Source organism: Meriones unguiculatus, chromosome 16 (genome assembly GCF_030254825.1).
Source record: "Meriones unguiculatus strain TT.TT164.6M chromosome 16, Bangor_MerUng_6.1, whole genome shotgun sequence".
NCBI classification, from domain to species: domain Eukaryota; kingdom Metazoa; phylum Chordata; class Mammalia; order Rodentia; family Muridae; genus Meriones; species Meriones unguiculatus.
Genome location: NC_083363.1, coordinates 7,236,595 through 7,258,474, shown reverse-complemented (window position 1 = coordinate 7,258,474; position 21,880 = coordinate 7,236,595). Strand labels below are relative to the sequence as shown.

The following is a 21,880-nucleotide window of genomic DNA, read 5'->3' as shown; positions in this document are numbered from 1 at the left end:
GTCTGCGACCTTCTCTCTCCTACCTAGGGTTGGGAGGTTGGAAGGGAGGTAGAGGCCTAAACACCCCAAATAAAATAGAGTTCAAGAAACAAGTGCTACAGGCTGTGTCAGGAGCTGTCAGGGGACACACTTGTGGTAACCGGGGCAGATGCTTTTTAAAAACTTCCAATCCTCCAGACGCACTTCACAGACCATCTCGTCTCAAGAGTGGCTCACATCCTAATAATTAATCCTTTCTATAACCCAAGTGTGAGCCCTTCCAAATCAGGGCCCGGAGTCTAATTAGGTTGTGCAGGATTAAAATTTCACTCAGTGGAAAGCAGGCCGCATGCTGTGGTTTGACTCAGCTCTCGCCCTGTAAGCATATCGGGCAAGTGAGAGATTCTAAGTGTCCTGGTGTGTTCCCGTGTGATGGTCAATCCTCACCGTGAGGTTAAAGGTGAAAACCCTGACTGCGGTGTTTAGGGGACATCTGTGGGAGGTGAGTAGGCTAGGCAAAGACTGAATCAGGGTGCACATCCCGCGACTGAGTTTCTGGTGCTGTATAACAAGGGGGAGGGGGAGCGGGGCACAGGAGTGCACGCCTTTAATCTCAGCACTGGGGAGGCAGAAGCAGGCGGATTGCTGTGAGTTCAAGGCCAGCCTGGTCTACAAAGTGAGTCCAGGACAGCCAGGGCTACACAGAGAAACCCTGTCTGGAAAAAACCTAAATAAATAAATAATGAATAAAAGAAGAGGGTAGGAGAACACACATACACACAAATGCAGACACACTCACATGCATGCAAACACGTACACACACACAAACACACACACTCACACACACACACACACATACACACACTCACACACTTTGTCCTCTCCACATACAGAACTCTACTTACTGTATACACTGAGACATCAGTTTGGAGGAGAATGGCCTTCACTGGTTTTCACATCTCTGTTCTTCTCTGTGGCATCTTCTGTGGCCCCAGATGGCAAGTTTTCTGTCTTCTTCTGTAACTAAGAGAACAGAGGTCAAAGTCAGCCCCGGGAGGTGGCAGTGGGTCAGTTCAGGTAGCCTCTTGTCTCTGGACATGTCTGTTGCCTGCAGACGCTCAGATGCGAAAGATGGCTGCCCACACATACATGTGCACAGTTCTGGGCAGCAATGACTGGATCAAGCCAGCCACAGCCCACAGCCCACAGCCCACAGCCCACAGCCCACAGCCCCAGGCCTGGGTGCCAAGTTCCTGTGTCATGCTCAGCCCTATCACTTCTTTTAACACTTCCTTCTCTAAGGCCAGGACGACAGCCTGGGAAGACCCCGCCGTTCATTCCCGCTGGGCAGTGGAATGTAGGATTGCAGACTCAGGTCCCCTGAGCAATGGCTGATGGGATGGCCATGATGGCAGAGGCCTGGGAAGCCTTCCTGTGGGAGTCTGGCTGGAGATGCCTTCTCGATGTGGCCCTTTGGTATGTACAGTTTTACCCTCAGCTTTTTAGATTTTCAGAGCCGTCTTGTGACTTCCTGGCAGGAGAGGCCCACCAGAGAGATTGGGATTGCTGGCCTGTACAGTCAGTCTCTATGCATCCACCACGTGTCTGTGACAGTGTACACTGGGGGATGTGCATGATAGATGTCGCTGAAGGAGATGTGACCAATACCAGGCCACACTTGGGAAAGAAGACAGAAAAGATGGCTACGGAGTCCTCTGTCACCAGGGAGCTTGGATGGATGGGTGCTGAATAGGAAATGAGGGACAGAGGGGCATCTCAGGTTGGGGGGTGGGGTCATGGTTGCCAAAGAGAAGTCTGGAGGGTAAAAGAAATGGGGGAAAAGCTGGGTGTGGTGGTGCACACTTTTAATCCCAGGCAGAGGCAGATGGATCTCTGTGAGTTCAAAGCCAGCCAGAAGGTGGAGAAGGAAGAAGGAGAAGAGGAAGAAGAAGAAGAAGAGGAGGAGGAGGAGGAGGAGGAGGAGGAGGAGGAGGAGGAGGAGGAGGAGGAGGAGGAGGAGGAGGAGGCAGCAGAGGAAGAGGAAGAAGAAGAAGAAGAAGAAGAAGAGGAAGAAGAAGAAGAAGAAGGAAAAGAAAAAGAGAAGTGGGGAAAGTTTTCTGGGTATACGGATATCCTGATAGGAGCAGGGGATGAGGTGAGTAGGGAAAGACCCGGCTACCACACCAGGCAGGAGGAATGGATTGAGTCCCTAGTGAAGAGAGGTTCACATAGCTGAACCCCCTATGGGAACAGAGACTCCTACCCTCTCCTGAGATCCAGCATCCACAATACCCTAAAACCTCTTCATTTCCCAGACCTCAAGAAGAGCTGAGTTGGCCTGTGTGTGCTGTGTCTGAAAGGAGGGACTTGGGCTCTTGCTTTGTTCTCCCGTCTTTTTCAGTGCAGCCCTCGCTGAATAGGCATCCTGGCGGGGAAGAGGGCATGGGGCAGGGAGGTGCTAAGAGATACTGCAGAGACTGAGATGCACTGTGGGTCTCCAGGGTCACATCGCTGTGTGTTGGGCTCTCACTGGCCAGCCTGCCTGCGTCCCGTGTGCTGCCCTTACCTCCTTCATGGCGTCGTCCAGCTGCTTCAGCTCCTCGTAGTGTTCTCGGGACTCCCAGAGTGGCCGCAGCATTGTCTCCTCGACAATGGGGAAGAGCTGGGGAGCAGAGGGTCCAAGGTCAGCCCACCGTTGTTAAGTTGCAAAGGACACCCGAGGAGGGCTGTGAAGCCCTTGGGAGTCCCTGTGAGCCTCAGGGGTCTCACTTCTCAATGGCCTCAAACCAAGGCCTTCAGGGAAACCCAGGGTGTTAGGCCATGAATCTCCTAACCAGGTCCAAGGCCTTAGGACCCTGATACAGCCCCACCCATCTCCTTTCTCTGGCTCTGGCTCAGAGTTCCACTCCCATCATTCCTCACAGGACCTCAGAAAGCCTACTGCCTTCTCCAGTCCCCACTTCTTCCAGCAAGACAAGGGTAGGCGTGGCCCCAGAGCATCTTACTCCGGGGACAGATGTGACAAAATTCCTGATGGTGGTCCTAGGAATGGGAAGGATGTGGGTGGCTCTGAGAAGCCCAGAGAATGGTGGACAGGAAGGGAGGGGGGACACACGGATGGCAAGAGATGAGTGTGTGTTTGGAATGGGGGGAGGGGCTGGAAGCAGTGGCCTTGGGCAGGACACAGAGGCAGCGCTGGGGCCTGGTTGTGAGAGTTCCCCAGCTGGAGGTCACCAATTCTAGCTGCTCCTTTAAGGCGGGGCTTGGAAGGGTAGGAGAGCCAACAGCTGGTACAACCAGCTGAGACTTAAGGCTGGCAGGGACAGGCAGTGGCAAAGTGGGCACCGATGGCCTAAGATGCACACATGGAGCTCTGCGAAGAGTGCTGGGTGTGGGGCGGGGGTGGGGGGCAACGGACCTGGACACAGCAGAAAGGAATGGCTGCCAGGCAACCATCACCATGACAGCGGATGGTGAAGCTGTAGAGGGCTCGAGCACACGTTTGCACAGCGCTGCACCTCTCTGAAGTGTGCGTGCATGCGTGTGTGTTCATGTGTGTCTTTAGCTGCTGTACCATCGGCACGGTCACTCGCCTTGGTCACTGTTTCAAACATGGGGATCAGGACAAACTTGATGAACCCGATCTGGGCTGTTGCTTTGGTTACTTTGTCTCGGTCCATGAATGGGGCCACAGGAAGGCCTTCCGACTTCTCACGGTCACTCTGCAGGGAACACAGTGACAGGGACATTGAAGGCACAAAGGCCCCGTGGACTCACTCACAACACAGAACAGACCTGTTCTTACTGGAGGAACAGGACATACTGACCAGCTGTGACACTCCCCCCCAGCCCCCCGCCTAGCCACGCAAAATCCCTACAATGATGAGGACACAGCGAGCCTGCAGCGTAAGGGCTACATATGAGACAAGGCGAGGTGAGCTGGTTGGAGCCATAGGGAGCAAGCCTAGAGACAGGTCAAGTGTCTGTTCAAGGCCATGACCCAGCAGCCTACAAGGCTGAACCTGACAGGCACTTGCCTGCATCTCCCTGCAGCTGTTTTCTTTCTTTCTTTCTTTCTTTCTTTCTTTCTTTCTTTCTTTCTTTCTTTCTTTCTTTCTTTCTTTCTTTCTTTCTTTCTTTCTTTTCTTTCCTTCCTTCTTTCCTTTCTCTCTCTCTCTCTCTCTCTCTCTCTCTTTCTTTCTGGTGGCCGCTGTCTTGCATCTACAACACTGTCTGATCAAGGCCAGCCTTGAACTACTCATTTTCCTACCTCCCAGCCGTCAGGATCAGAGGTATGTGTCACCATGGCTGGTCCTCAAAAAACAATGCCAAATACAGAACGTCATTTCTGCAGTATGTCTAGGCAGACAGTGTTGTGGAGCTTGCTGGGGCGTGGGATGGCTATGCCAGTCACCCTCGTCTGCTCTTTCCAACGCAGCGCAGAGCCGGGAAGTCGGCTCGTAATTTGCTGCCTCAGCGTTTCTTACCTGCATAAAATATTCTTCCAGCAAACAGTCCACCCACGGTTCTGCCACCTCCATGGGACGGACCTCATTGGAGATATCACAGCATTTTATGAGAATCATCTTCAGCTGAAAGAGAGGAGGCATTCAGGGCGATGGCAGACACAGCACACAGCTGCTGTGTGGGATGACTGGATTTGCCCTCATAAGCGGGAAAAAGGACGGGCTGGCCACCGTGACAAGAGTTTTTCCACCTTGAAGGACGCACTTCCCTCTTTGCTCTCTCACTGCACTGGGATCCTCACAGTCTGGATTTCCCAGCTTCCCCAGGGAAGGATGGGGACCCATCAGATACACAAGCGTTGAGAATACCAATTGTAGGGACTGGAGGGATGGTACAGTGGTTAAAAGCACCGACTGCTCTTCTAGAGGACCTGGGTTCAATTCCCAGCACCCACATGACTCACAGCTGTCTGTAACTCCAAGATCTGACACCCTCACACAGACATACATGTAGGCAAAATAAAATAAAACATAAAATAAAAATGAATAAATTATGAAAAAAACTATAACTATAAACTGTCTCTTAAATTAAAAAGTGAGTGAGAGCCAGGCATGGTGGTGCATGCCTGTAATCCCAGCACTCAGGGAGGCAGAGGCAGGTGGATCTCTGTGAGTTTGAGACCAGCCTGGTCTACAAAGCAAGTCCAGGACAACCAAGGCTACAGGGAGAAACCCTGTCTCAGAAAAAAAAAAAAAAAAAGCTAGGCACTCGGGTTCTCTCATATTGAATCGGTATCACGCTGCAGCTCAGGCTGGCCTTTAGAACTCAAGGCTGGCCTTGAACTCCTGATCCTCCTGCCTTTTAGCTGTTAGGATTACAGGTGTCAACATGCCTGGTTCTCAAAAGCAATGCCAAGGATATACAAATTCATGGTCTGCCTACATGGCCAGCCTAGGTAACTTAAAGAGACTCTTGTCTCAAACTGTCAAGTAAAAACAGGGCTGGGGACATAGCTGAGGTGCACAGCGTTTGCCTATCATACGTGAAATCCAGCACCTTGACAAGGAAAATAATTCTGTGACTGTGGGGAATATAAGAAAAATAGAGAGAGAGTGGACCTTGTTAAGAGGCAATGGTTTAAGAAAGGGGACTTCTGAGGGGTGTTGAAACTGTGTCAAAGAGCATGGTGGCAAAGGCCTTGCAACCTCACGTTTGAGGACATGAGGGGGTGAGGGAGGTCAGCTAAGCGTTGCTTAGCTAGGGGTATGTTCCTCAGGCAGAATCCTGATTATGGAATCAGAAAATTGCACAAAATTGTGCAAAAGGGCCTCAGCTCTGCTCTCTGTTCCCAAACACAGCTTTCCTGTGTCAGTCCATTCCCGTGCCTGGGGTTTCATGCTCTGCAGCCATCCCTCCCGTTATGGCTCTGAGTCTGCCTATTAGGGTGAATCAACACCTCCGTTCTTGCTGGGCCTTGAAGGAATTATGAGTATTTGCTGTGCAGCCCCTTTTCTGGTTCCCGGGCAGTTATCCTTCTCTGCTGCTCTGTACTGAAGGTGGTTTCAGTGCAGAGGCAGTTACAAGCTTGGTCTGGTTGGCCTCATGGGGGAACTGACCCAGACTAGACACTGTGGCCTCAGCAGTGGTTGGGTCAGGCAGGTTGATATGTCTTCGGGCTGCGTTTCTGGGCACTTCCGTTTCCTTGGCCAGGGAGCCTCCAGGAAGAAGCTTGGACTTTGAACTCCTTCTCCTAGTCCTCTCTCTGCCCCTCTCTCAGTTTTTAGCTCCCCACCCCCACAGTGACCTGTCAGCCTGATCCTGTCCCGGGGGAAAGTAGAGCCCTTGGTGGCAGTTCCTCCTATACCTCCTCATCAGTGGGCAGGTGGGCAGAGGTGGGCGGGCAGATGTGCTGTTGGTCTGGCTTATCATCCTGTCTACCCACTTGCACACTGGGCAGAGCCCCGGGCCTTCTGTGTGTCACACAGCACTGAGGCTAGCTCTCCTCACAAGGCAGATGGAAATAAGGCACGCAGGGTGTAGCCTGCTTGCTTCTCCCAGCCACTTCCCATCGTCTCTGGTTTCATTCTTTTGTCTTCCCCCAGATCTTAGCAGATCCTGCCAGGGATCTAACATGGCAGTACAGTAGCCTCCCTTTTTGTCCCTGCTTTTGCTTTCTTATGCTTTTAGTCACCCAGAAATATTAAATAGAAAGTTCCAGAAATAAATAGTCCACAGGTTTTAACTAAACTCCATGCTGCTCTGAGCAACGCAGAAAGACCTTCACCCTACCCAGGATGGGAGTCTTCCCTAACCATTATTTACTGTGTCTCCTCTTGTTATTCTGCCTTATTTTGGTATTAGGCTCTTCTGTGCCTAATTTGTAAATTAAACTTTATCGCAGAGATGTGTGAATAGGAAAAAGTACAGTATACAAGGGTCTGGCCGCCCCATGGCTTCAGGCATCCATTGGGGTCCTAATAGGTACTCCCTAAGGATGAGACAACTGTGCCTCTCTTCTTTCCTTGGAGAGAGGGTGTTCTTGAAGGCCCTGACTTGGGGAAGGCACACCCTCCTTCTCTGCACCCCTGGCTACTCACTGGGATTCAGCCTTTCAGAGTAACAGCTCCCAAAAGCCCATGGGATAGAAGCCACAAGTTCAGCCTGACCTAAGAAGGGCATCCTCGCTTTCTGTCAATCAGCTCTGCTGGAGGGGCAAAGTGGTGTTATTGGTTTTTGTTTTTGTTGTTGTTTGTTTGTTTTTTGTCTGTTTGATTGATTATTTATATAGCGTTCTGCCTGCATGTGTGCTTGTGCACCAGAAGAGGGCACCAGATCTCACTATAGATGGTTATGAGCTACCATGTAGTTTCTGGGAATCGAACTTAGGACTTTTAGAAGAACAGCCAGTGTTCTTAACCCCTGAGCCATCTCTCCAGCCCCGGTGTTATTAGTTTTAAAGACAATTATTTTTGTTTTATGTGCATGAATGTTTTGCCTGCATGTATGAGCTTTTTGCCTCAGTCTCTCCTTGCTGGGGGTAACAGGGATGAAACAGCAGGCTGGGCTTGCATTTTTGTTTCTTGGAAGGGAACGACATTGTGCAAACTCAAGCCATGTCCTTAAGGGAGAAGGCGGCCCTTGAGCCATGGCCTACTCTCCGAGAGGAAGCTTTGTCTACTGCTGGCCCAGGAAAAGTTGTGACACTGAAATCCAGTCACTCCAGCACCCCAAGGCCAGGTGAGCCACCCGGGCTCCTGGGTTTCCCACTGAGCTATGGCTCAGCTTTCCAAAGACACAACCTACCAGCGTGAGGTGCTCCTCGTTGCTGTAGTCAAAATTCTCCATTTTTTCTTTGAAAGAATCCATAATTTCGGCGTGCCTCGCCATGTCAGTGGCCAAGATCAATGTGATCATCCCCTGAATGGCAAGAGGACACAGTGTCAGCACCTACCAGAACCTCAGTGAGTGCTCCCCACACTGTGCTCTGAGCTCCTGTGTGACCATCGCCCACATGCGCGCTCTGTCTGTCCCCATGCCATGTTCACAGGCCGACATGTAGATGACAGGTTAACAGATGGGACATCCTGCTGACTTGTGGAACAAGCAGATTTTCGCCCAGTCGCCTAGATTTAATCACCAATTCTGCAATTAGCCCTGCTCAGAGCTTGCTAATGGGTATCAAAAACGGAGTTTCCGAGATAACTTTTGTGTCATCTATGTGACTGCACGGAGATTGATTATTCAAGTCAGAACATACTTGATAACCTTCCTGCTATCGAGTTTGTAAATGAGGATTCAACCGGCTTGTAAACCATAGCTATGCTACTGTTTGATGCCCTCCTAAACTCAGGTGGAAATCTGGACCCTCCAGCGACTATGTTAAGAAGAACTGGGGTCCTTCTATGTTAAGAAGGGGTGTATGGGGTTTACCCTCATGACGCAACTCATGTTCTCCCCCAACCCACCCAGCACTGGGTAAGTCCATAGGGAGTGATTTCTCACTCTAACCTTTAACCTTCTGCCCACATCTGTCACCAGAAACAGAGCCAAGCTCTTAGACGCCCCCAGACTCCAGAGCTGTGAGCGAACACAAACCTCTTCCCTTTCTAAATTACCCAGTCTGTGGCATTTTATTAGAGTAGCTGAAACTAGACCAAGGCAGTTACTTTGTTAACTCAATAGTGGTTTAGGAAAAGAAGCATAACTGGAAACTGTAACCATATGCTCCTGCTTTCATTTCTCCTTCTATTCATCTAGCTTTCCATGCATCTAATGCATCCTACTTGTCTGCATGTCCTTCCATTTGCTGCACACCCCTCTCCCCGTCAATCTGCATTCAACCCATGCATCCCTCTATTCTCCATCTACGCCACAAACGGTTACATAATGTCTCCATGCCAGCAGCAGAACTTCACTCTTCCAAGAAAATAAGACCGCCACCCTCAAAAGGCCATCTTCAAACAGCCAGTATGAAGAATCTCAAGTGCATATTTCTCGTGTGCATGTGTGTGGGGTGGGGTGGGACATTACCTTGCATTTTAAATTATGGACTTTCTTTTGGTAAAGACTTGTTATTAACAGAATTTTCAATTATCCCTCAAAACCTTCAGTGACAAAACCCTTTTGTAGGTGTGACTATGGGTACACACATGCCGTGATTGGTACACGTGGAGGTTGGGGGACAATCTCGTTTGGTGGCCCTTGCCTGCCACTGTTGTTCACCGCAGTGGACTGACCAGGCCGGCTGGCCTTTGAGTGTCAGGTCATTCCCCTGTCTCTACCTCTCACCTCCCTGGGGCTGTGCACTCTGATTATAGGTGCTAGTTACTACTGCACCTAGCTTTGATGTGGGGTCTGGGGATCGGAACCCAGGTTGTGGTTTGTGTGGCTTGTGCTTTACCTACTGAACTATCTCTAAATTCTCTGGTGAAATATATTTCTTAAATTGGATAAGTGAATTTTTGGTTTCCCAAAAAAAAAAAAAAAAAAAAAAAAAGTCTTATTTTAAAACTCATAAACTTTGGGCTGGAGAGATCCTCAGCCGTTAAAGGTTAGTCTTCACAACCGTAAATATAAAACTCATAAACTTCTGGAGAAAGGCAAGCCTTGCTATCCCCATGGTGGCCAGCATGAAGAAGATCTGGTTTGTAGGGATTTATTGTGTCCTCATCCAATCATGTGACCCTCTTCCTCTTCTGGGGTGCTGCCTGATGTACCTTGCTGGGGAAAGCCGCATACTAAGGGATGCTCCATCAGGCCCTGGCAGTCACTGGGGTGGGCACTCGCCTGTGTGGCCACCTCCATTCCTAGCTCACCCTTTACCCATTTCAGAGAAGGCTGGCTATGGTTGTCATAACAACCTATGGCACACACTGAGAGGGTGGAGCTGCAAACAGGAGGGAAAGGGCAGAGACCTTCAGAGAGACAGGAGAGGGCTGTGACAAGGTCAGGGATTCGATATTGACTGTCATCAAGCAGTGCAGCTGGCTTTGAACTTCTCGGGGGACAGACAAATAAGGAAACGCTGCTTTATGAGGCGGCTGCTCTTTGACAAAGCCAAGCTTATAGGTTCCCCCGGAGACAGATGAACCTTTCCCCTGCATCAATTCAGCTGTGTGGGAGGCCAGCTAAGGCTCAAAGGGCACGATCCCCCAAGGGACGGCAACAGATGACTCTCAGAGAGCCGGGGAGGCTCCTTCTGTGACCAGCCTGGGTGGCCTCTCAGTGTTGCCAGCCATGGGAATATAGTCCCTTATAGTTCTGGGGTCTAGACAGCCAAGTGGAAATGCCAGCATGTTCATATTCCTCCCAAGGTTCGTGAGAAGGCTTCCTCCCGCCCGTTGTAGTTCTGGTAGCTCTGGTATGGCTTTATCGGTACCAAAATCTGCCTCTATGGCCCCACAGCCTTTTACCATGGTCATCTCTCTCTCTCCTCTGTCCTCCATAAGGGACACCTGTCATTGGTTCAGAGGTGGCACCTGGAGATCCTACTATGTCACGACCCTCGCTCACAGGTGCTACCCCTGAACCACTACCTTTCAGACAGGAGCCCCTCTGGGTCCTTCTATCCCCTGTAAATAGCACTAGCAGCCCACTTGGTTGTGGTTCAGACAAGACCGTTTGTGTGGGGAGGGCGATGTTTCATGTGACTAGAAGTGTTTGTCTCAGGGCAGGAGTAACTAGGCAGGATAATCGGCTAGGACAGGTCATGGTGGGGACGAATGACCAGGTCCTAGGTGGTGGCTGTCAGTAGCTGAAGCTACACGGCAGCTATCAGCTCTACCAGACAGCATGCAACCTAGGAGCCTGTCCAGGGCCCCGAGGCGTACGTAACCTTGGGCCAGTCACTTTCCTTTCTTTCTTCCGCAACTTCCCTGACTGCAGGGACACTGGAGCCATCTCAATGGGAGCTGTTAGGGTTCTATTGACAGCTGTGCCATGCAGATGACCTCAGGTGTATGTGGCAAAGGCCCATCTTCTTGGGGATCATTCCGGGCCCTGGGGGAAGTGGGTGAGGAGGGCTGGTTTCAGGGTCCCGGATGGGCACTGCTGTAACCTAGAGCCTCTGGAGAGTGGGGCTCTGCCCTGACGCTACGATGCTCTGGCGCCACACACCTGCCTGATCTGCCTGAAGCCCTCGGGCGGCACGCTGGCGAAGATGTTGCACTCTGGTCTCGCCAGGATCTGGAAGGCAATGGCGCAGTGGTGGTTCTCCAGCGGCGAGATGTCATTGTAGCGCACGGCCAGTTCTGTGCGGGCGTTGATCTGGTATCTAGGGTACGTGGAGAGAGCAGGAGGCTCAGGCACCCTGCACCAGCCTTTGTATGCCATGGAGCACATGGTGCCTGCAGAGGCTGGAGGGACCACATGCCAAGGGCTCATGTCAGAAGCTCGCTTCAGCTGAACCTCTGACAGGCATGCTCCTGTAATTAGATACCCCTGTGCCTTTAGGGTATACCTCGGCTCTCTCCCTGAGTGATGCCTTGAAGGCATCAGGGTTCTAAAAACTGTCAGGTTTTCAATATATGCAAAGACAGAATTTTGGGAAAGTAGAAATAGGTTTGTTCTCTCATTCCCTCTAAAGGCATATAAAAAAGGATCTCAAGCTTGACCTGGAACTCAGGATCTTCTTGCCTCACTCAGCCTCCAAGAGCTGGGGTTCCAGGAGAGCCCCACCGTGCCATCCTAAGGGCTGAATTTTGGAGCTAATGATAAAATGAAGAACTCTTTGCCAGTGTGTTGTTGCAGCTGCTATGCTGACCACTGAATGTGCACAAAGATAATAGATGTGTTCTCCAGACAGTCCCCGAGGAGCACTCATGGCCGCACCTGGCCTGGCACCTGTTCTGGCACCTGTTCTGTACCGACCAGCCTCTGAGGAATACACACAGCTAGACCTGAAGCCCACTCTGTCCTGAGAAATGGTGGCATGGGCCCCAAGCGCATCTGCTGTCATTGCACAGCCACAAAGGTGCATTAGGAAAAAACCCATGTGTCACTGAATTCAAGCTCACACCATCAGGGTGGACTGTTGGTCTCATGGGGCAGCATTCTACCCAGTGGAGACAGGAGGGGCTTAGTGTCCCCAGAGTTGGGCCCATCCTCTTGGCCCAATCACATGCACTCTGTCAGCCCTGCCCTCACTCTGCCTGTGCCTTTGGAAGTAGCCTGAGGAGGAAGCTTCCTGGCAGAGAATGGTGTGGAGGCCTGCTCTCCCCACCTTGGGAAGGAAACAGGCTGGTACTGCCATGCACCCCCAGAGCCTGGGGCTGACACAAAGGGATTGTGGTTGCATGTAGGGTTTGGTGACTTTGGAGTTTCCATCCCAAGGGAGGCCCAAGGCCCTGGACAAAGCCCAAAAGCTGGCAACTGCATCCTGCAGGTGTGGAGGGGATTGAGGGTCTGTGGGGAGGCTAGGTCAGCAGCTTCACCTGAGAGCTGCTGAAGGGTTTCCCCTGAGAGAAGGAGTACTTTTCAAAGGAGAAACGAGAAAGAAATCCCAAACGTACGTGTTGTTGTACCCTGGGTGGTCCAGGTCATGGCAGATGGCTGCGGTCATCAGGACCAAGATGTCCATCTGGGAAAACTTCTCCTGGATTAGGTGAGAGTCAGGCGGTCTGTCCTCCTCATGGGAGGACAGGAGGGGTGGGGATAGACCGGGCTGCAGTGACAGGGGAGGACACAGCCCCCCCTGGGCTGGGGGAGAGGAGGACCCAGCCACTGGGCAGGGTTAGGGACAGAGGCCGGGGGCTGGCAGGACCCACCTGGAGGCCACAGAGCCAGACCATGCTGTACATCATCTGCGTCACACAGAAGCAGTGCCGGAAGTTGTGGAAGGGGTTGTTCCGGTAGTTGTCATGCACGCAGAGCTGTGGGGAGGAAAGGGTGAGTCCCCTGTGCCCAGTGGCCCCTGCTCCTATAAGGCTCCCAGGGCTTTCCATGCTCTGGCCCAAGGCCTCCAGTGTTCCAGTTTTTGGTTTGCAGCAACATTCTATCCCTTCGAGAAAGATCTGCTACCAAGCACTCCATCATACCTACACCTATCTATGGATAGCCACCCACACCAGGCACAACCCCAGACACATGCACGCTCTCTAAATCCCGAGACACTGCCACAGAGACATATACCCTGCAATCACATTCTCACAAGCACACTCCCAGAGACAAACACGCACACGAGTTCATTTATATACTCAAAGATATAACCGCACACACTCACATAATCTCCTCCCCCACACACTCCCAGACACACACAACCCCCCCCCCTAATTCCACGCACCCCTGCTTTAGTGTGCTGCTGCATTGTGGGTCTCTCTCTCTCTCTCTCATTGTACTATTTCCTCGCTCCTCTGAGGGCATGGGATGACAGATGGGATAAATGACCTCATAGGACTTCCCTGGTACTGATATCACTCTACAGAAGCCCACCGCCAGCAGGACGTGTGACAGGGACAAAGCGACAGGCGTGAGCTCAGCACTTACCAGCCACCTGCGGAGCGTGATAGGGTTGATACTGAAGTCCCTGACCAGGCCGAGGTCATGGTACATGTGCTCCAAGCAGCTCAGCATCTGTGGAGACAGGGCCAGGGGTCAGGGGTCAGGAGGAGCAGGTAGACCAGCTGCCCCTCCTCATGGACTGTCCTGGACAGTGCCACCAGGGTGACCTGACAAGGTGAGTTTTGCTCCTGGGGGAGAAAGGCCAATCGTAGATCACCCAGATGGACCATGTGTCTATGAGAGCCTGCAGGTCCCCTGGGAGGGAAGTGACAGGCTCAGAAGCCCATGAACATTCCAGGCAAGACAGCAACCCTGTGGAGGATGACACCACTTCAGAGGGTCACATCAAGATGACAGGGTGTCACTGAGGGCCACTTCTTGCTTGCTCAAGGCCAGAGATGGGAAGGGCTTTAATAACCCGAGTTCCACTGGTTTTGTTGAAACTAGAGATGCTTTCTAGTGTCTTAATCTGGATCTGGACGGTAGACCTCTTCTCTGAACAAATTTTGCTTCCGGGAATCCTGGCATTGGTGGACACAGTGTACAGTGAGACAGATGTGATGTTTAACCCTGCTGTCATTTTTTTGGGTCTCTGCAAACATCTTCCAGAGTTTTTACACAAAACTAACAAAGGAACTAAAAAGGAACAAAACTAACGAGGAATAGGAAAGGAATTTGTAACTAAGAGCCTGGCTTTTGTAACTAAAAGAGTGGCTTTGCTTCCGGGAGAAGCAGGTCTCAGGGGGGCAGGTGATACAAAGCTGAGGGAACCAACCCTGTGGGCTCATGGCATGACCCCAGCAGAGAGCCCTCCCCTCTCGGCCACACATCAGGGTCTGCCTGGTCCTGAGCATCAGTGTCCCCGTACCTGCACAGTTGTCAGTGCTATAGCCTGGCCTGTTTCCCCTGCATCTGGGCACTGAGTGGCAAAATCATGTAAGGGACTGAATTGTGTCACATGAACATAGTATGTGGAGGCTTCACTGTGACCCACCCACGTGACCATATTGGGGATGGGTTTTGACAGAGGCAGCTAAGATAAATGTGGTCATCAGGAGGGGCCGGATTCAACCTGACCGTGACTCTGCGAAGATATATCAAAACACAGACACATAGAGATAACTGACAGAAGATGCTGAGGAACGAGCAGCCCAAGACACCTTGACCTTGGACCTCTGGCTCCAGGACCGTGGGGCTGGTGTTGAAGCCACCCAGTCTCTGGTGGTTTGACATGGCCAAAGGGAGTGTGGGCATGCCACTGAGCTCTGTCTTTCTTTGTTATGTACTATGTATGGGCTGGGAGTTAAGGCGAAGTTTTGTGACTACAATATTTTGATTCTGCTGGGAGCAGAGAGTTCTATGGTATCAAGGGTTCAACCGGAAAACAGAAAACACACTCTTACCCAGACCTAATAGGGTGAGCAGGGGGACTAAGAAGGGGGACTCAGGTGGTCCCAGAGCATCCTGAAAGCATGGCGGCCATGCATTCATCTTCCTTGAGAAGCCAGTGGCTTTGAAGAAGATGGCCCCAGAATGTGCTTCCTGCAGAGCGACAGGTGTTCTGGTCTTGGCTTGAGGACGGCTGGCACTCAAGCTGCTGACAGCTGCTCTCTAGAGCTACCAGACCCTCCCCCCGCCCCCGACACACATGCCATCCTGGATGCCAGCCCTCAGGACCCTTGGGCTACAGCCCCAAACCACTGTTTTAGCCCCACAGGCCCAGACAGTGTTCTGAGCAACCCTGGAGAGATGAAATATCTGCTGTGAAATCAGAGCTGAGAGACGCCGAGAACTGCCAGACAAAACCATCTGCTCCCACGTCTGTGATGGATGGACGCGGTGGCTTCGGAGCAGTAGTGAGATAGTCTGTTCCTGTGACAGTCCTCAACCCCAGCTGAGTGAGTGAGCGAGCGGGTGGTTCCTGGCTATGGTGAGGAGTACTGATCAAGAGGGGAGCACTTGCAGGGTGACAGTACGTGGTCCTTCAGTGTGGCACAGCAGCCACCTTACTGTCTGCAGCCTCGGGATGGAGCCAATGGAGCGGAGGCACCAGAACAATACGATATCCTATACAGGGCCGGGATTGAGAAGGGCAGGGCACTGGGTAGAGATGTGGGTTGATGTGGCATTACACCCACTGGAAAAGAGAGGTGAGTCCCAACAGGGGTCTTGGCTCCTTGCCATCTCAGGGCTTGTCCTCAGTGTATCTTCAGTTATGCATCTTTGCCGTCCACGCCTGAATTTGCTAGAGGCCGGGGCTCTTGACTTGGGGACATTTCTGCCTTACTATATAATGGTAGTGAGAAACCTCCAGAAGCACCCTGCTAGTCTCCCTGGCCAAAGCTATGGGTGATGGAAGATATCACATGGCTAGGTCGGGCTGTAGGAGCCTCTCCTCATGCCTACTTGCCAGTCAGAGAGCAGCGCTGAATACAGTCTGCAAATCGAGGGCAGAGGGGCTGCAGATCCGAATGCCAGACCTCAACGCGCGCAGCGAACTCTTCAGCCACTGAACAGTTCTTCAGCCTGGTCTCCACCTTTCTGGCCAGCGTTACCCAGCCAGAGACTTTCTTATGCTGGGCAAGCATGGGCTGGAAGAGGTTTATTTGGGAAATTTGGGACCCTATTGTCTAAACAGTCTGCTATGACTGACCTTGTCAAAAGCAACAGGGGACACGGAGCAGGGAGCAGGGGGCATTTTTTGCCTCTTTCTACATATCTATGCTTTGGAAAGGCTGGAAAGAGCCCTTGGGTTTTGGTGAGTTGTCTATAAAGAGGAAATTTATTCTTTCATTATCCACATTGTTATTTCTTTTTTCTTTCTTTCTTTTCTTTTCTCTCTCTTTTCTTTTTTTTTCCCCGAAACGTTTCCTGGCTATCCTGGAACTTGCTCTGTAGACCAGGCTGTCCTCGAACTCACAGAGATTCTTTCTGAGTGCTAGGATCAAAGGTGTGCATCACCACCGCCTGGAGGCATTTCTTACAGAACGAGAGGACTTGAAGAAATATTTTCCCATCAGAAGCAACTCTTATCTCTGCACATCTCCCATATCCACATTTCCACTTGTGTCCAGCTGCCTGGGGGCCTCTGTGGGCCGCTCTTCCCACGTCTCCTTTGGAGGCCTGTTTCTGCAGGAAATCGCTCTTCCAAGCAGCGGCTGTGTCTCCAGATGGCTCCATCTTCCCACGTCTCCTACAGATGTGGGTGCACCCAGCCTGGGGCCTGGGGTTAACATCAGCAGCAGGCCAGGAGTTGATGATTCTTCTTCTCGGGGAAGCCCCATGTGCCTTGGGCCATCTCCTGTATCCCTGTGAGTGTCCGCTTAAACAAAAATCTAGAGATTTTATTTCAGGGGGCGTTTAACTTAAAAAAAAAAAAAAGACAGGAAAAAGTGCACAGGAGTAGCTTGGGCACAAGTCCCCATCAGGATTTGCAGTCCTGAGCAGCTGTCCCCAGTGACCGGGAAACTTGGATGTCCCTCACCTACCTCGTTGGGTTCCCAAAGCCAGACATCAAAAGTGGGCTTCCGGAGGGCTTCGATGGTCTCTGGGGAGAGCAGATACTAGAAAGGATGGAAGTGAGATGTTAGCCAGACAGTGGGGCTTCTGAGAGTGACGAAGGCCTCAGAGGTCTTTGTGAGATTTTCTCCATTTTCTGGTCCCCGTCACGGACACTGTGCACCGACTCTGGCCTGCCTTTCTCGGACACTGCAAATGGACTCCCATCTGCCTGGCCTGGGCTAGGGCAGGAGGGGCTTCTTGGGGACATTCGAGTGATAGAAATATTCCCTATGCTTTGTGACTACATTTGCCAAAACTCGCTGTGCTCAGATTCTGAGAAGAGAAGCTGTCTAGCCATCCATCAGATCTCAACAGTAAAAGCGATATAAAGTGCAGAAAAGGGACAACAAGCCACTGGGTATATAAATCAAACCCCTGCCAAGAAGCTCTGCTAGGTTTGTCTTTCGGGGAACCACTCCCTGGAATCAGCCGGGAGCTACACCATAGACTGGCTGATGGGAGAAGCCACACGCTGGCTGACGGAGTCCTTGGCCCAGGGTCAGCCCGACTGAGGACTAAGGTTTAGGGGGTGAACTGTCATAATCAAGGCTGATGTTCTAGACACAAGGCAGCAGCAGGGCTCCCATTTGGGTTAGCCTTGTTCATTTTCTTAAGAAAGGACTGGTGTGGGAGCCAGCTCAGTTTGCTCCAGGTCTGGGCTGTGTAATCTCCGGACAGGACTGCAAAAGATGAGGGTCATATTTTCCCTTGTGGGTGATGACCCGGTCTGTGGCTTGGACCCATGTGGAGCAAAACACCTACTGGTGGGCACCAAGAACCTATGGGGGCTTCCAGAAAGACCTGTGGGTGGCTGGCCTAACCTCAGAGTAACCGTGCGAGCCAGGGTTTAAGCAGGGGTCACCACCGAGGAGGTGACGTAGGCCTCTAAAACAACTTAACTCTAGGTCACGGCTACTTGAGTAAAGACTTGGCTGCTTTCAAAATGGAGAAAAGCTTTTGTGCAAAAGCTTTTCATAGAAACACTGTTCAGGGATGGGGGGAGCCAGGGCTGCAGGCTTTTAAGAGCCTTGTTAAACGTTCCTTAGTGGAATGCAGATGTCTTTCACTGTCGCTGTGGGCCAGGGAGGGCGCCAGAAAGGCTATTACCTCTCCCACTCTGGAATTGCTTCTCTAAACAAATGTCCAAGAGAAAAATATCCTGCCTGACAACCTCCCACCCTTCCTTGATCTGAGCCTGGGCCATTATCACTGGGCAGAGTTGGGGGCCAGACACGGGTCTCCGTATCTTGGTGCTGGGGGGAGGGGAAGACACGGAGCTAGAATTGTCCCTGGGCCAGAAGTCGTCCACCTCACCTTGGGGTAAGTGGGGACATCGCGTCGAGGTGTCAACTTCTTGTTATCCAAGAAACTGTACTTACAGGGACAGTTGGTCCTGGAGGGCAGAAGGAGAATTTAGTTACAGCAGTGTGCTCCGGCTTGGAGGCGCCCTGGGCGCTGCTCAGGGCATCGGAGCAAAACAGAACACACAGCCCCAGCCCCAGGACCCCACAGCCGCAGCACCCAAACTGTAGCCCCAGCCCTGGAACACACAGACCCAACCCACTGGATTTGTCATAGGAGTCTCGGTCATGGTGGCTGTGAGATGCTTGGCTCTCAGCCTGTGAACAGGAAACACCCAGGAAGCCCGCTGCTGCTATAGCCAGAGTTTACTTTAGTGTCTACAAAACCTTTTAAAATGGCACCAAGTAAAACACTCTTTTTCTTTGCTTTCTTTCTTTTTCCTTTTTTTCCCCCCTCCCCGAGATCTCATATAGCCCAGGCTGGCCTCAAACTTGTTACGTAACCAAAGACAACCTTGAACTTCTGATCCTCCTGTGTGATAGGATAATAGAGGTGCTTTACCACCCAGTGCCTTCTACCAACTGAGCCACATCCCACACACAGTAAAACATTCATTTTGTTTTGTTTTACTTGAGACAGGGTTTCTCTGTGTAGCCTTGGCTGTCCTGGAACTCGCTCTATGGACCAGGCAGGCCCTGGGCTATAGATGGAGATCCTGACTCAGGACGAACAAAAAAACAACAACACATGCAGGAGAAAAACCAAAAGGAAACCTGGAAGTCCTCACTTATCCATTTTCTCCCTAAGCCCCACACCCTGGGAAGCCACCCCGAGAAATGGGATATCCTTTTAGAAGGTTCTAGGCACGGACCACACACATGGCTAGACGACGGAGCTTTCTAACCATATATCCTGTTCGGTTAAGAAAAAGGGGGGGCTTGTGGGAAAATCTACGACCTGGATGGTCACAATTTAATCTATTTATTTTACATAGATGTCACAAGTGAAAAAGATCACAAAATGATACTTTTAAGTTTTTTTTGTTTCTTCAAAACTAGTTGAACACACCCAGGAAAACACCTGGTGGGGAGGGCTCTGTGATGGATTTAAATCAAAGGCTGTTGTCACTACCAGTGACCCCCTTGTCTCTCTCTGGGTTGTCTGGAGTCTCCTGTGAGCCTGTGTTTTGGTTCCAAGTCCAGAATCATAAACCTGTTCTTTCTGAAACACAGCCTCTGGTTGCCTTTTCCCCAACTGCACGCTTGCAAAAACTACCGGGTTGTTGGGACGGCGGCTGCACCATGGGGATTCTAACACGGATTTAGCAAATTCATGACAGAAAAGAACCAGTCAAATGTCCCAGTGAAGCCAGTTTAACCCCCAACCCCTGCTGTCCCACAAGCCCACCCTCTCTCATTTCGGGTCAGCCATGCTCTTGGCTGTGTCGGGTCCACGGTACCACTGCTTCCTTTCTCCTTCAGCCTGGTTCATACCCACACTCTCGCATGCGTTCCGCTCAGGGAATGCAGATAGGAATACGGCCTACGGAAGGCCTATGGAAGTCCTCACCGGGCGTGGTGCTGACTGCTGGGATCCAGATCATTCCTGGTAACCGAGGCCTTGGGCGCAGACAGAGATGCTGGGTGCCTGCTGACCCTGCCTCGGCCAGCCACTTCCCGCCCTGGGCCCCGTTGCCACAGGAACCAGCATCCTCCGGCAGGCAGAGCAGCTGGCATAGCGCCTCTTCATTTTGTTCCGTTTGGAGCTTATTTTTGCCTCATTTCCTGGGCTTCCCATCCTCCCTCCCCTGGGGCTCAGTTCACGGCCAAGGCCATTAGTCTGGGACAAAGGCAGAGAATACAGACGCCAGCCCTCAGTCACCACTCTGTGTTTCTGCATTACCCTCCTCGGGCCTTGTTTCCTGCCTGTTCCCTCCTCGAGTGGTATTGGGAACCACAGCAGACATGTTCCCCAGCAGAACTCATTTCTGCTCTGAATGTGACCTGGCCACTGGAATTCACTTCTTTCAGGAAAACAGAGGGACCTGAGTGAGTCTAAGAAGTCAGCCTGCCCGGGGTGCTGGCAGGCTGTGTGTGTTCCCTCTGCTGTCCCCAGGTGGGTGCTGATGAATCTAGACCCCTGCTGAGGTGTGTTCACAAGTGGGCAAAGGTCAGTCTGTTCTTCAGGCTCATGAGTTACTCTAAGCGTAGGGCTAGGTTCTGCCTCACCTGCTCTCCTGTTCTCTCTGCTCCCAGAGGAAGGCAAGAAGGTGGCCCCTGTATCCCTCAGGGTGTAACCTTTCTCCACAACCTAGGTGAGGCTGCACAGCCTCATCCTGGGGGGTGGGGGCCGGGAGGGGAGAACTGATGGCAGAGTGTGCTTCATACTTAAAATGGGCCCCTTCCATCAACAAGGGGGAAGGAGGAGCACAAATACCTTACTTTCCACCCTACCTCTCCAGCATTAAGGCAGTAGGTTGGGTAGAAAAGCGGCTGCAGGTGTCTGAGCCAGGACTAGGCATGGACTAGACCACAGCCCAGAGCTCGGGATCTGTTTGCTCATTTGGAGGAGCAGCCTGAGGCTTTTTCCCACTTGGGGAGACCGTAGCATCCCACTGGCCCACCCGTCTCTCCCTTGCAAGGGATGCCTCCAGCACCGTCTACAGGGAATGCCACCTCTGCAAGCCTGCTGGGGCCCTGGAGGGCTCTGGTTTGTGTCTCTGTGAGCTCTAAACTGTACCTGTGGGATACAGGGTCATATTCATCACCAAGACAAGCCAAAACTCCACTACAGGCAGACTGCCAGCGCTGCTGATGGCAACCGGCACCGAGGCCACTTGCTTGTACCTGGTCCTGCGAACCATGCCTCCCGGGGTGATAACAGGTTGAGTGAGGCCTTGGGGCAGAGGCTGATGCTCTGGGTCCCGGCCTCAGCTGAGTGTCTGCCCCCATGTGACCCTGGGTTCTTAGAGGCCACTCGTAAGGGACTCTCTTGATCCCCGAAGAGCTGCTTTCACAGGGACAATGGGAATGAACTGTTTACCCAGTTTCCTATGGCTGCAAAATGCTTTGCCCTGCCATCACCCAAATCGAATGAACCAAGAGCCCCTAAACTCTACAGCAGCGGGCTACACTGTAAGACATTGAATGTGACATGGTCTCATAGGACTCCGTGAGTCACCTCTCTTCCCTGTGCTGTGCCCTCCCTAAGACAACTGTGCTAGCCATCATGGTGGGACTCCATGAGGACCACTCCCACCTACAGGCAAGAGCCACGCCCCACTCTCAGCAGGCAGCCTGGCTTTGTTGCACTGAGGGGATGCTCAAGGTTGGGGTCCTCAGACAGCTGAGGTCATTTGTTCGGGGCTGGTCCTGAGCCAGGATGTTGTCCTACACCTGTGGACTCTGGCTTTAGTGGCTGTTCTTGCTGACCAACCACCCAAGAGACATGTCTGGCTTGGATTATTGGTCACTGGCCTCTGAGGACTTCACCCATGAAGAGCTGTGTGATCTAAGCCCGTGATAATGGGAGCATTCACTGCGCTCCTGTGACAGAGGGGGATACCCTTGGGACC

The 21,880-nt window shown here is 51.9% G+C and overlaps 1 protein-coding gene across 6 annotated transcripts in view; it reads right to left on the bottom strand.

Moving 5' to 3' along the window:
* The window catches only part of Pde9a (phosphodiesterase 9A), an 84,504-nt gene that overhangs the window by 2,169 nt on the left and 60,455 nt on the right, over positions 1-21,880 (bottom strand). For 3 of the 6 annotated variants that reach the window (XM_021645152.2, XM_021645153.2, XM_060369221.1), the window contains 11 exons: positions 18,319-18,397; positions 16,932-17,006; positions 13,429-13,515; positions 12,711-12,815; positions 12,456-12,538; positions 11,062-11,218; positions 7,750-7,863; positions 4,467-4,571; positions 3,573-3,701; positions 2,546-2,641; positions 885-1,002 (listed from right to left, as the gene is read on the bottom strand). In XM_021645152.2, coding sequence (XP_021500827.1) covers positions 901-1,002; positions 2,546-2,641; positions 3,573-3,701; positions 4,467-4,571; positions 7,750-7,863; positions 11,062-11,218; positions 12,456-12,538; positions 12,711-12,815; positions 13,429-13,515; positions 16,932-17,006; positions 18,319-18,397 — 1,132 coding nt within the window. In that variant the 3' untranslated portion in view covers positions 885-900. Of the gene's footprint in view, positions 1-884; positions 1,003-2,545; positions 2,642-3,572; positions 3,702-4,466; positions 4,572-7,749; positions 7,864-11,061; positions 11,219-12,455; positions 12,539-12,710; positions 12,816-13,428; positions 13,516-16,931; positions 17,007-18,318; positions 18,398-19,875; positions 20,058-21,880 lie in introns of those variants that run through there. The other 3 variants (XM_060369217.1, XM_060369218.1, XM_060369219.1) reach the window with 2 other exon arrangements.